At 35.3% G+C, this 14,138-nt stretch overlaps 1 protein-coding gene across 3 annotated transcripts in view; it reads left to right on the top strand.

Moving 5' to 3' along the window:
• pacsin1b (protein kinase C and casein kinase substrate in neurons 1b) overlaps positions 1 to 10,211 on the top strand; it is a 56,916-nt gene extending 46,705 nt beyond the window's left edge. Inside the window, exons 7-10 of one of the 3 annotated variants that reach the window (XM_062037624.1) lie at positions 635 to 755; positions 828 to 952; positions 2,116 to 2,312; positions 8,880 to 10,211. In XM_062037624.1, coding sequence (XP_061893608.1) covers positions 635 to 755; positions 828 to 952; positions 2,116 to 2,312; positions 8,880 to 8,989 — 553 coding nt within the window. In that variant the 3' untranslated portion in view covers positions 8,990 to 10,211. Of the gene's footprint in view, positions 1 to 634; positions 756 to 827; positions 953 to 2,115; positions 2,313 to 7,553; positions 8,078 to 8,879 lie in introns of those variants that run through there. The other 2 variants (XM_062037623.1, XM_062037622.1) reach the window with 2 other exon arrangements.
• Positions 10,212 to 14,138: the final 3,927 nt, after the last annotated feature.

Genomic DNA, 14,138 nt, shown 5'->3' with positions numbered 1-14,138 from the left:
GAATACTTAGGTCTACTACACTACTGTATTTAATGATGTCATTATGGTGGTACTTAATGAATACTTAGGTCTACTACACTACTGTATTTAATGTTGTCATTATGGTGGTACTTAATGAATACTTAGGTCTACTACACTACTGTATTTAATGATGTCATTATGGTGGTACTTAATGAATACTTAGGTCTACTACACTACTGTATTTAATGTTGTCATTATGGTGGTACTTAATGAATACTTAGGTCCACTACACTACTGTATTTAATGTTGTCATTATGGTGGTACTTAATGAATACTTAGGTCTACTACACTACTGTATTTAATGTTGTCATTATGGTGGTACTTAATGAATACTTAGGTCTACTACACTACTGTATTTAATGTTGTCATTATGGTGGTACTTAATGAATACTTAGGTCTACTACACTACTGTATTTAATGATGTCACTATGGTGCTACTAGGAGAGCCAAGTGTTTCCTAAATTGATGAAACGGTTTTGGGAACTAAATATTCTAGTTTCCCGTTTAGAATTCTTCCTTGACAAGACAAACTGCCTTTATAATTCTTGCTGAAATGTGAGGTGTGTGCTCACCTGAGAACTGTTCTCTGATCCCTGGTCTTTTCCCGGAGCAGTTACGCGTCAGTGTACCGGGAACTGGAACACACCATCACCTCAGCCAGCCCTCAGGAAGACCTGCAATGGTTCAACAACAATCACGGCCCAGGCATGCACATGAACTGGCCGCAGTTTGAGGTATTGGTCTCCGCCGGTTCCCGTCCGTTCCGGGACCAGGACAGCTGTTCCAAACACTGTGTCCCTCTGCAGGAGTACAACCCGGACCTGGCCTACAGCATCGTCAAGAAGGAAAAGTTCAAGAAAGGCAGTGAGGGCATCATGCTGACCAATGTCACCACAGCCGTAGACCACGCTCAGGCTGCGGACCAGGGCAGGTGAGTTGTTGGGGTGACCTTTGTCTCAAGACTTGGGTCTAGGACTACATTTTAGTCTCATGGTCATGAAACATTGTCTTTATCTCAAGACTTGGGCCTGGGGACCAGAATGTAGTCCCAAGGTTCATGAAACTTTGTCTTTATCTCAAGCCTTGGGGCCTGGGGACTAGATTGTAGTCCCACGGTTCATGAAACGTTGTCTTTATCTCAAGTCGTGGGTCTGGGGCTAGAATATAGTCTCACGTTTCATGAAACGTCTTTATCTCAAGACTTGGGTCTGGGACTAGAATGTAGTCCCATGGTTCATGAAGCATTGTCTTTATCTCAAGACTTGGGCCTGGGACTAGAATGTAGTCTCACGTTTCATGAAACGTCTTTATCTCAAGCCTTGGGTATGGGGACTAGAATGTAGTCCTACGGTTCATTAAACGTTGTCTTTATCTCAAGACTTGGGCCTGGGGACTAGAATGTAGTCCCACGGTTCATGAAACGTTGTCTTTATTTCAAGACTTGGGTCTGGGGACCAGAATGTAGTCCCACGGTTCATGAAACGTCTTTATCTCAAGACTTGGGTCTGGGACTAAAATGTAATCCCACGGTTTATGAAACATTGTCTTTATCTCAAGACTTGGGTCTGGGACTAAAATGTAGTCCCACGGTTTGTGAAACATTGTCTTTATCTCAAGACTTGAGTCTGGAACTAGAATGTAGTCCCACGGTTCATGAAACGTTGTCTTTATCTCAAGACTTTGGGTCTGGGACTAGAATGTAGTCCCACGGTTCATGAAACATTGTCTTTATCTCAAGACTTGGGCCTGGGGACTAAAATGTAATCCCACGGTTTATGAAACATTGTCTTTATCTCAAGACTTTGGTTTCTGGAACTACAATATAGTCCCACGGTTCCTGAAACATTGTCTTTATCTCAAGACTTGGGTCTGGGGACTAGAATGTAGTCTCACGGTTCATGAAACGTTGTCTTTATCTCAAGACTTTGGGTCTGGAACTAGAATGTAGTCCCACGGTTCATGAAACCTTGTCTTTATCTCAAGACTTGGCCTGGGACTAGAATGAAACGTTGTCTTTATCTCAAGACTAGGGTCTGGAACTAGAATGTAGTCCCACGGTTCATGAAACCTTGCCCTTCCTCGGTCTTCATTCAGCTTGAGCAGCTCCGAGAAGAACCAGGCCTACACGGCCTCCAACGAGTGGTCGGACGAGGACCAGACGGCACCCAACTCCGCCAGCGACACCAACGGAGGCGCCAACCCCTTCGAGGAAGAGACGGGCGGGGGGGTGAGGGTGCGGGCGCTCTACGACTACGAGGGCCAGGAGCAGGACGAGCTCAGCTTCAGTGCGGGTGAGCGTCACACACAACTAGATCCAGCAGGCACAAGACTTTGATACAACCGTCCTTTAAAACCTGGTTTGGTATTTGGAAGTTGAGACAACGTTGATGTCTAACGTTAGATCAACAAATTCATACACTGAATTAAATCTTATCGAATCGTTCATACACTAAATCGATTTGTATCAAATCGTTCATACATTAAATTGAATCGTATCGAATCGTTCATACACTAAATCAATTTGTGTCGAATTGTTCACGGACTAAACCGAATCGTATCAAATTGTTCATACACTGAATCAAATATTATCAAATCATTCATACACTAAATTGAATTGTATCAAATCGTTCATACACTAAATCGAATCTTTATGAATCGTCCACACAATAAATCGAATCTTAATGAATCGTTCATACACTAAATCAAATGGTATCGAATCGTTCATACACTAAATCAATTTGTGTCGAATTGTTCACGGACTAAACCGAATCGTATCAAATTGTTCATACACTGAATCAAATATCAAATCATTCATACACTAAATTGAATTGTATCAAATCGTTCATACACTAAATCGAATCTTTATGAATCGTCCACACAATAAATCGAATCTTAATGAATCGTTCATACACTAAATCAAATGGTATCGAATCGTTCATACACTAAATCAAATCTTATTTAATAGCTCATACATTAAATCGAATCGTTCATACACTAAATCAAATCTTAAGTATTTGTTTATACACCAAATTGAATCTTAATGAAGCGTTCATACACTAAATCAAATTGTATCAAATCATTCATACACCAAATCGAATCTTAATTAATCATTCATACACTCAATCAACTCGCTCATACACTAAATCGAATCTTAATTAATTGTTTATACACTTAATCGAATCTTAATTAATCTTTCATACACTAAATCAAATCTTAATCGTTCATACACTAAATCGAATCTTTATGAATCGTCCATACAATAAATCGAATGGTATCGAATCGTTCATACACTAAATCGAATCTTAATTAATAGCTCATACATTAAATCGAATCGTTCATACACTAAATAGAATCTTAATTAATAGCTCATATATTAAATCGCATCGTTCATACACTAAATTTTGTATTAACTATTTGTTTATACACTAAATTGAATCTTAATGAACGTTCATACACTAAATCAAATTTTAATTAATCCTTCATACACTAAATCGAATCTTAATTGTTCATACATTAAATCGAATCTTAATTAATCTTTCATACACTAAATCAAATCATATCAAATCGTTCATAAACTAAATTGAATCTTAATTAATCGTTCATACACTAAATCAACTCATTCATACACTAAATCGAATCTTAATTAATTGTTTATACACTTAATCGAATCTTGATTAATCGTTCATACACTAAATCGAATCTTAATCGTTGATACACTAAATCAAATCTTTATGAATCGTCCATACAATAAATCGAATCTTAATGAATCGTTCATACACTAAATCAAATTATATCGAATCGTTCATACACTAAATCAAATCTTAATTAATAGTTCATACATTAAATCGAATCGTTCATACACTAAATCGAATTTTAATTATTTGTTTATACACTAAATTGAAACTTAATGAATTGTTCATACACTAAATCAAATCTTAATTAGTCCTTCATACACTAAATCGAATATTAATTGTTCATACACTAAATCGAATCTTAATGAATCGTTAATACACTAAATCAAATCGTATCAAATCGTTCATACACTAAATCGAATCTTAATTAATCGTTCATACACTAAAAAGGATCTTAATTAATAGCTCATACATTAAATCGAATCGTTCATACACTAAATCGAATCGTAATTATTTGTTTATATACTAAATTGAATCTTAATGAATCGTTCATACACTAAATCAAATCTTAATTAATCCTTCATACACTAAATCGAATCTTAATTTTTCATGCACTAAATCGAGTCTTAATAAATCGTTCATACACTAAATCAAATCGTATCAAATCGTTCATACACTAAATCGAATCTTAATTAATTGTTTATACACTTAATCGAATCTTGATTAATCGTTCATACACTAAATCGAATCTTAATCGTTGATACACTAAATCAAATCTTTATGAATCGTCCATACAATAAATCGAATCTTAATGAATCGTTCATACACTAAATCAAATTATATCGAATCGTTCATACACTAAATCGAATCTTAATTAATAGGTCATACATTAAATCGAATCGTTCATACACTAAATCAAATTTAAATTATTTGTTTATACACTAAATTGAATCTTAATGAATTGTTCATACACTAAATCAAATCTTAATTAGTCCTTCATACACTAAATCGAATATTAATTGTTCATACACTAAATCGAATGTTAATGAATCGTTCATACACTAAATCAAATCGTATCAAATCGTTCATACACTAAAATCGAATCTTAATTAATCGTTCATACACTAAAAAGGATCTTAATTAATAATTCATAATTTAAATCGAATCGTTCATACACTAAATCGAATCTTTATGAATCGTCAATACAATAAATCGAATCTTAATGAATCGTTCATACACTAAAAAAATGGTATCGAATCGTTCATACACTAAATCGAATCTTAATTAATAGCTAATGCATTAAATCGAATCGTTAATACACTAAATCGAATCTTAATTATTCGTCTATACACTTAATCGAATCTTAATCGCTCATACACAAAATACAATTTTAATAGTTCATACACTAAATCGAATCTATATGAATCTGTCATACAATAAATGTAATCTTAATCAATCGTTCATACACTAAATCAAATGGTATCGAATCGTTCATACACTAAATCGAATCTTAACTAATAGCTCATACGTTAAATCGAATCATTCATACACTAAATCGAATCCTAATTATTCGTTTATACACTAAATTGAATCTTAATGAATCATTCATACACTAAATCAAATCTTAATTAATCGTCCGTACGCTAAATCAACTCGTTCATACACTAAATCGAATCTTAATTAATAGCTAATACATTAAATCGAATCGTTCATACACTAAATCAAATCTTAATTAATAGCTCATACATAAAATCGAATCGTTCATACACTAAATCGAATCGTTCATACTCTAAATCGAATCTTAATTAATAATTCATAATTTAAATCGAATCGTTCATACACTAAATGAAATCTTTATGAATCGTCAATACAATAAATCGAATCTTAATGAATCGTTCGTACACTAAAAAAATGGTATCGAATCGTTCATACACTAAATCGAATCATAATTAATAGCTCATACATTAAATTGAATAGTTCATACACTAAATCGAATCGTTCATACACAAAATCGAATCTTAATAGTTCATACATTAAAAATCAAAACGTTCATACACTAAATCGAATCTTAATTAATAGCTAATACATTAAATCGAATCGTTCATACACTAAATCAAATCTTAATTAATAGCTCATACATAAAATCGAATCGTTCATACACTAAATCGAATCGTTCATACACTAAATCGAATCTTAATTAATAATTCATAATTTAAATCGAATCGTTCATACACTAAATCGAATCTTAATTAATAGGTCATACATTAAATCGAATCGTTCATACACTAAATCAAATGGTATCAAATCGTTCATACACTAAATCGAATCTTACTTAACAATGCATACATTAAATCAAATCGTTCATACACTAAATCAAATCTTACTTAATAGCTAATACATTAAATGGAATCGTTCATACACTAAATCAAATCTTAATTAATTGTTTATACACTTAATCAAATCTTAATTAATTTTCTTAATCTTAATCGTTCATACACTAAATCAAATCTTTATGAATCGTCCATACAATAAATTGAATCTTAATGAATCGTTCATACACTAAATCAAATGGTATCGAATCGTTCATACACTAAATCAATTCTTAATTAATAGCTCATACATTAAATCGAATCGTTCATACACTAAATCAAAAATATTTTGTTGTTATTGTTTGTTGTTGTTGTTGTCCTGTCCAGCTTCTCAGGCAAATCATATAGTTGATGTAGATGCCCATATCGGCTGTTTACATTTACTTTACAAAAGAGAAGTGTAAGATACTTCTCTTGTTGCCTTATTTGTATTTGACTTTATTAAATGTATTTATATTATCATTTGGTGCAGCCGGGCCGGAGCAGGAGGGGATAGAAAGAGGAAAAAAGGAAGACAGAGGGGGAAATTGTGGGGACAAGAGGGGGATTAGACAGAGACACAACAACAACAACAGCAAACACAACAACAACAACAACAATAGAGCAACATCAGCAAATACGACATGTACAAATATGATGGTAAAAGTGATAGCAAAGAAGCAGTTAACGAAATAAATAATAATACAGAAATGACAATGAGCATTATTACACTACAAATGGATCAATACAAATACCAATAGAAATATCGCTATTGATAATGAACAATACCAATAATATACCTCTATTATCAACAATACAGTTGTTCAAATGCAACAATACATATACGTAATGATAACTTGAGATACAGAAGAATGCAGAAAAATGGAGGGGAAGAAAGAGAAGCAACCTATATTAACCTTGTAGATTGTTATAGTAACAATAAGTTAAGCTTTGTCAGTGTGCCATGTGTTACCCAGTTTACCGTAGGGTAACAACGTTAATATATGTTTGATGAAACATGATTATGTGCATGAGTGTATGTTTGCATATGTACTTGTATATGTACAGTATGTGTATATGTGTGCTTGTACAGTGAATGTATATGTACAGTATGTGTATATGTATGTTTGTACAGTGAATGTATATGTACAGTATGTGTATATGTGTACTTGTACAGTGAATGTATATGTACAGAATGTGTATACGTGTGCTTGTACAGTGAATGTATATGTACAGTATGTGTATATGTGTGTTTGTACAGTGAATGTATATGTACAGAATGTGTATATGTATGTTTGTACAGTGAATGTATATGTACAGTATGTGTATATGTGTGTTTGTACAGTGAATGTATATGTACATGTATGTGTATGTGTATGTTTGTACAGTGAATGTGCTTGTGGATGTACGAACTTTGAGTATGTACTGTAGGTATGTACTGTATTTGTGTATGTATGTGGGAGCGTAGGTACCTATGTATGTATGAATAACGGTGTGTATGTGAGTATATGTATGTACAATATATTTGACTCCCATTGTGTGTGGGAGCCAGAGTACAACCCCAGCCACCCAGAGAGCCCAACCCACAAACAGCAGGTGTGGTGCCCTGGGAACCAGGGACCACCGGCCCCACGCAGCCAGACCGGCCAGCGACAGGAACCCCAGAGCCCGGCCCACCCTGCCGCCCGTAAGAGCCAGCAGCAGGCCGCAGACAGACGCACCCGGGGCCCAGAGACTCCCTGCAACCGGACGGGAAGACCGCCACCGCCCCACCAGCAACCGGGCCCCCACGAGCCCATCCCCCACCCCCGGAGAGCACGGCGCAGCCCGCCTTCGGCCACCCCACCCAAGCCGACCGCCGCAGGACCGCCCAGCACGGAGCCACGGGAACCATCCACCCCACCCACAGAGACCCCAACGATGGAGATGGAACACCCAGCAACCGCCCTGTCGAGTTCCCCCCCTGAGGGAGGGGAAAAATAAAAGATAATATTAATAAAATATATTCAAAAAATAAATCAATCAATAAATCAAATCTTAATTATTTGTTTATACACTAAATTGAATCTTAATGAATCGTTCATACACTAAATCATATCGTATCGAATCGTTCATACACTAAATCGAATCTTAATTAATTGCTCATACATTAAATCGAATCGTTCATACACTAAATTGAATCTTAATTATTTGTTTTTACACTAAATCCAATCTTAATGAATTGTTCATACACTAAATCAAATCTTAATTAACCGTTTATACACTAAATCCAATCTTAATGAATCGTTCATACACTAAACCGAATCACTTTGAAACGTTCTGTTTTATAAATAAATCGTATTTGAATCGGATCGTAACCCATGCATCGATCGAATCGTCCGTCACAAAAATATGGACAACCTGCATTGACTCAAGGTGGTCCAAAGACAAGTTCCTCCAAGGTTGACTTTGAGTCAGGACCAAATTCCCAGCGTTGTTTCCATGTCTGGTGCCTGCTGACTAACTAATGTCTCCTGGACACCCCACTGAGTCTTCTGGTGTTTCCTTCTACATGTTTCCTTCTGGGTTTTTCCTTCTACATGTTTCCTTCTACATGTTTCCTTCTGTGTGTTTCTTTCTACATGTTTCCTTCTGGGTGTTTCCTTCTACATGTTTCCTTCTGGGTGTTTCCTTCTACATGTTTCCTTCTGGGTTTTTCCTTCTACATGTTTCCTTCTACATGTTTCCTTCTGTGTGTTTCTTTCTACATGTTTCCTTCTGGGTGTTTCCTTCTACATGTTTCCTTCTGGGTGTTTCCTTCTACATGTTTCCTTCTACATGTTTCCTTCTGGGTGTTTCCTTCTACATGTTTCCGTCTACATGTGTTCCTCCTCCTCAGGCGACGAGCTGACGAAGCTGGAGGACGAGGACGAGCAGGGCTGGTGCAAAGGTCGCCTAGACAACGGCCAGCTGGGTCTTTACCCGGCCAATTACGTGGAGCCCGTCTAGCGGTCCTCCCCACTCCAGACCGGACTGAACCCTGAACGCACGTTGACTTGCTGGCCGTCCGCCCCACGGAGCGACGCATCATGTGACTCCTGATTCTGCATTCCTACGTCAAACGCTCTTCAAGGTCAAAGGAGCTCCTCTGTATATATATTTTTTTTACCACCTGGATGCTGTACGTGTTTACACCTCATGGAACTATTGACTCTTTAGTTCCAGCAGGTATTCAAGACCGGGTATTCAAGACCAGGTAGGCTACATGGTGTTAGCATAGCATCACAACTGCAAACAGAACCCATGGACACACACAAAAAAATGTCATTTTTACATTTGCCATGTACTGAATACATAAAAACCTGTCAAGAACTGTGGTTCGCACACTTTTTACACCAAGTAGCACCTTGCATGTACCACCTTTTTATCAAAATTTAGATGTGCTAGTTTTAGGTTAACAATCGGATTGAATATGTCAATCAATGAGTATTTAACCCTCTTTAGGCTCTAAAAACATTTTGGATTCTTTTTTTTTTTTTTTTACTTTTTTGGCCTAAACTTCTCAATAAATTTCAATACTAAATAGGGTTGTTCTCATACCAATATTTTAGTACCGGTACCGGTACCAAAATGTATTTCGATACTTTTCCAAATAAGGGGGACCACAACAAATGTCATTATTGACTTTATTTCAACAAAAAAATCTTAGGGTAAATTAAAAATATGGTTATTATTGTAATTTAGTCCTTAAATAAAATAGTGAACATACTAGACAACTTGTATTTTAGTAGTAAGTAAACAAACAAAGACTCCTAATTAGTCTGCTGACGTATGCAGTAACATATTGTGTCATTTATCAACAATTTAATAAACAAATTAATTTAATTTAATTAAATTAATAATAAATTAAATTAATTAAATAAATAAATTGAATAAACAAACAAAGACTCCTAATTAGTCTGCTGACGCATGCAGTAACATATTGTGTCATTTATCAACAATTTAATAAACAAATTAATTAAATTAAATTAACAATAATTTAAATAATAATAAATTAAATATATTAAATAAATAAATAAAAATTAATAAACAAACAAAGACTCCTAATTAGTCAGCTGATGTATGCAGTAACATATTGTGTCATTTATCAACAATTTAATAAACAAATTAATTAAATTAAATTAAATTAATAATAAATTAAATAATAATTAATTTAATTAATAAACAATTTAATAAACAAACAAAGACCCCTAATTAGTCTGCTGACGTATGCAGTAACATATTGTGTCATTTATCTACCTTTTATTTTGTTATGAGGGACAAACTGTAAAAAAGGGATTATTAATCTACTTGTTCATTTACTGTTAATATCTGCTTATTTTCTGTTTTCACATGTTCTATCTACACTTCTGTTCAAATGTAATAATCACTTTTTTTTCTCTTCTTTGGTACTTTGCATTAGTTTTGGATGATACCACACATTTAGGTATCGATCCGATACCAAGTGGTTACAGGATCATACAATAAAATATAATACCTAATAAACCAATACTGATGAAGAAATACTGATGTAAAGGGTAGGTGTCGCGCTGTTTTCTGTTTTAACATGTTCTATCTACACTTCTGTTCAAATGTAATAATCACTTATTCTCTTCTTTGATACTGTTACATTAGTTTTGGATGATACCACACATTTAGGTATGGATCCGATACCAAGTAGTTACAGGATCATACATTGGTCATATTCAAAGTCCTCATGTGTCCAGGGACGTATTTACTGACTTTATAAACATATATTTTGCAAATTTTTCTTTAGGTGGAGTTCAAAATAATTCTGGTGGTGTGTGCGCGATAACACACACACACACACACACACGCCCTGAGCTCCTGCATGGCCTCCATGTATTTTCCCTTTGCAACATTTCCACCTCATGGGACGGATGACCTGAGTGCACGTTGCAGCGCAGGTGTGTCACATGATCGGCGTGTGGTGGCTACAGGTGTCAGCAGAGACGTGAACCCGACACTTGCCAAAGCAGAGAAAGCCGCAGCCATCCAGAAGAAACCAGACCGGCAGCATCTGAAGTATTGATGAGCCTTTTTCCCCCTGCAAGATAGCAGCGCCTGTGGACAAACTGTTGACTCTTCCAGGGTGACACATTTTCTTAGCAGTCCACCACCGTGTTCCTTCCAAACTTCTACAATCATTCAGTTATATTTCATTTGGATCACCTTGGATGCGCCGCTGCATCAACAAAGCAACGCTTGAGGACAAACTGTTGACTCAAACTGTGGCCCTCCTTTTCGCTGAGGGCCACATCGCAGTTATGGCCGCCCTTCGGAGGGCCGCTTGTAACTGTGAATAGTAAAAGAATATTATTACGCATTTGCGTTTGATGGTTACATATCTGTGTATGTACTCTCTAGAGCTCACATGCTGTTGTTTTTACAGCAGATTACTGTGAATACAAAGTTGGAACAGTTTTTTTTAACAAAACGTCTGGCAACTGAGCAGCCATTTTTTTGTTTTGTTTTTTTTACCTTAAAATCTATTGTTGTAGTTTTTGCGGTGTACTACTGTAAATTGAAAAACGGTACCAGTTTTTTACAGAAAGATTTTGGTGACTGTGCGGCCATTTTTTTTGGTTTTTTTACCGTAAAATCCATGGTTGTTTTTATGTTTTATTAATGCAAATAGAAAAACAATATGATAGTTTTTTTTAAATGTTTTTTTTTGTTTTTTACTGTAAAATCCAGGGTTGTTTTTATGTTTTATTAATGCAAATATTAAAAAAAAAATTCCGTTTTTTATGGGTTGTTAGTTTTTTACCGTAAAATCCATGGTTGTTGTTGTTTTTACATTTTATTATTGCAAATAGAAAAACAATATGACTGTTTTTTTATGGTTTGTTTGTTTTTTTACCCTAAAATCCATGATTGTTGTTGTTTTTATGTTTTATTAATGCAAATATAAAAACAGTATGACTGTTTTTTTATGGTTTGTTTTTTACCGTAAAATCCATGGTTGTTGTTGTTGTTTTTACGTTTTATTATTGCAAATAGAATAACAATGACTGTTTTTTATGGTGTGTTAGTTTTTTTTACTGCAAAATCCATGATTGTTTTTGTTTTTACGTTTTATTATTGCAAATAGAAAAACAAATATGTCAGTTTTTTTTATGGTTTGTTAGTTTTTTACTGTAAAATCCATGATTGTTGATGTTTTTATGTTTTATTAATGCAAATAGAAAAACAATATGATAGTTTTTTAATATTTGTTTTTTTACCATAAAATCCATGGTTGTTGTTGTTGTTTTTACGTTTTATTATTGCAAATAGAAAAACGACATGACTTTTTTTTATGGTTTGTTTGTTTTTTACTGTAAAATCCATGGTTGTTGTTGTTTTTATGATTTATTAATGCAAATAGAAAAACAGTATGACTGTTTTTTTATGGTTTGTTTTTACCATAAAATCCATGATTTTTGTTGCTTTTATGATATATTAATGCAAATAGAAAAACAAATATGTCAGTTTTTTTAATGATTGTTTTGTTTTTTACCGTAAAATCCATGGTTGTTTTTATGTTTTTATTAATGCAAATACAAAAACAAACATGTCCGTTTTTTTATGGTTTGTTAGTTTTTTACCGTAAAATCAATGGTTGTTGTTGTTTTCACGTTTTATTAATGCAAATAGAAAAACAATATGTCCGTTTTTTACTGTAAAATCTATTGTCGTCTTTACCAGAGACTATAAAAATGGGAGCCATTACCTCCCTGCTTGGCACTCAGCATCCAGGGTTGGAATTGGGGGTTAAATCAGCAAAAATGATTCCTGGGCGCGGCCACTGCTGCTGCTCACTGCTCCCCTCACCTCCCAGGGGGTGATCAAGGGTGATGGGTCAAATCCAGAGAATAATTTCGCCACACCTAGTGTGTGTGTGTGACAATCATTGGTACTTTAACTTTAACTTAAACAATGTACAATTTAATGGATAACTTGCTTTAAAATCATAAGTCAACAAGATATGTATTTTTAATTTAACAACAACAAAATAATCATGAATGATAATATAATATTTGTTACATTATTAGGAAACACAAAACAAATAGTTAATTATAGTTGGAGGCCGAGAAGCAAAAAGCTGTGTGAGTAAAAGTCTCAAGAAGCCATAATGGAAACTAAACAGGAAGTCGGCCATCTTGGTTTCCGCTGGCCAGTTTTTAGCTAAAAACAGAGTTCGCATTTTAACGAACTCCTTCAAGGGACTTCGACCGAATGAACCGCGGTTAAAATGAAAGATACAAGACAGATGGGCTATGACAAATGGCGAAGGAAATTTGCCTGCGTCACAGGATGTGGGCGTGGCTTGGAGCCAAACTTTGATCTGATGGCTCGCCGCCAAACTTTAAACGACACAAAACTTGAATAATTCTGCTCGACAAAGTCGGATCGTAATCACAATTGGTACAAATGATGATGATGACACCAGGAAGTGGCGTACGGGTCATCACCGATCCCAACTCATTCATAGTGGGCGGAGCTTGGTGGCGGAAACTGCTCCTCGCCATCACCAGTCAAAGTGACATTACGTCACATCAGATGAACAGACGGATACTAAACTGATGGTCTGTGACAAAATGGGAATAAATAGTGCCTGTGCTACGAGATGTGGGCGTGGCATGGTGCCAAACTTTGATCTGAAGGCTCGCCACAGAACACAAGACGATAATAACTCGGCTGATCAAAATTGGTACAAATGTTGAGGATTACACCCAGAAGTGCTGTATTGGTGAGTAATTATTCATACCTATTCAAAGTGGGCGGAGCCTGGCAGTGAAAACTGCTCCTCGCCATCATCACACTGTCATTACTTCACTTTAGATTAGTGCTTCTCAACTAGTTTGTTACTCTTAGAAAGAAAACGGTAACGACGGGGTCGCATGATGATGCGGGTGTTGTTCTCCCAGGGATGCAGACGGCTTCGGACACAGCGTGCAGGTAGGAAAATTATTTATTAAGCATTAAATCAAAAGGGAACAATTAAAAACGTGCTCATAGCACTTAAGACAAAAAAACAAAGGAACTAGCGTGGGAGCTAGCAAGAAAAACAGCCTAGCTTGTAAACTAGCAGGAATAGAAATCGTCGTCAAAT

The sequence above is a fragment of the Entelurus aequoreus genome, linkage group LG26 (genome assembly GCF_033978785.1).
Source record: "Entelurus aequoreus isolate RoL-2023_Sb linkage group LG26, RoL_Eaeq_v1.1, whole genome shotgun sequence".
Lineage (NCBI taxonomy): Eukaryota > Metazoa > Chordata > Actinopteri > Syngnathiformes > Syngnathidae > Entelurus > Entelurus aequoreus.
Note: the sequence above shows the minus strand (reverse complement) of the source record. Positions and strands in the feature narration are given on the sequence as shown.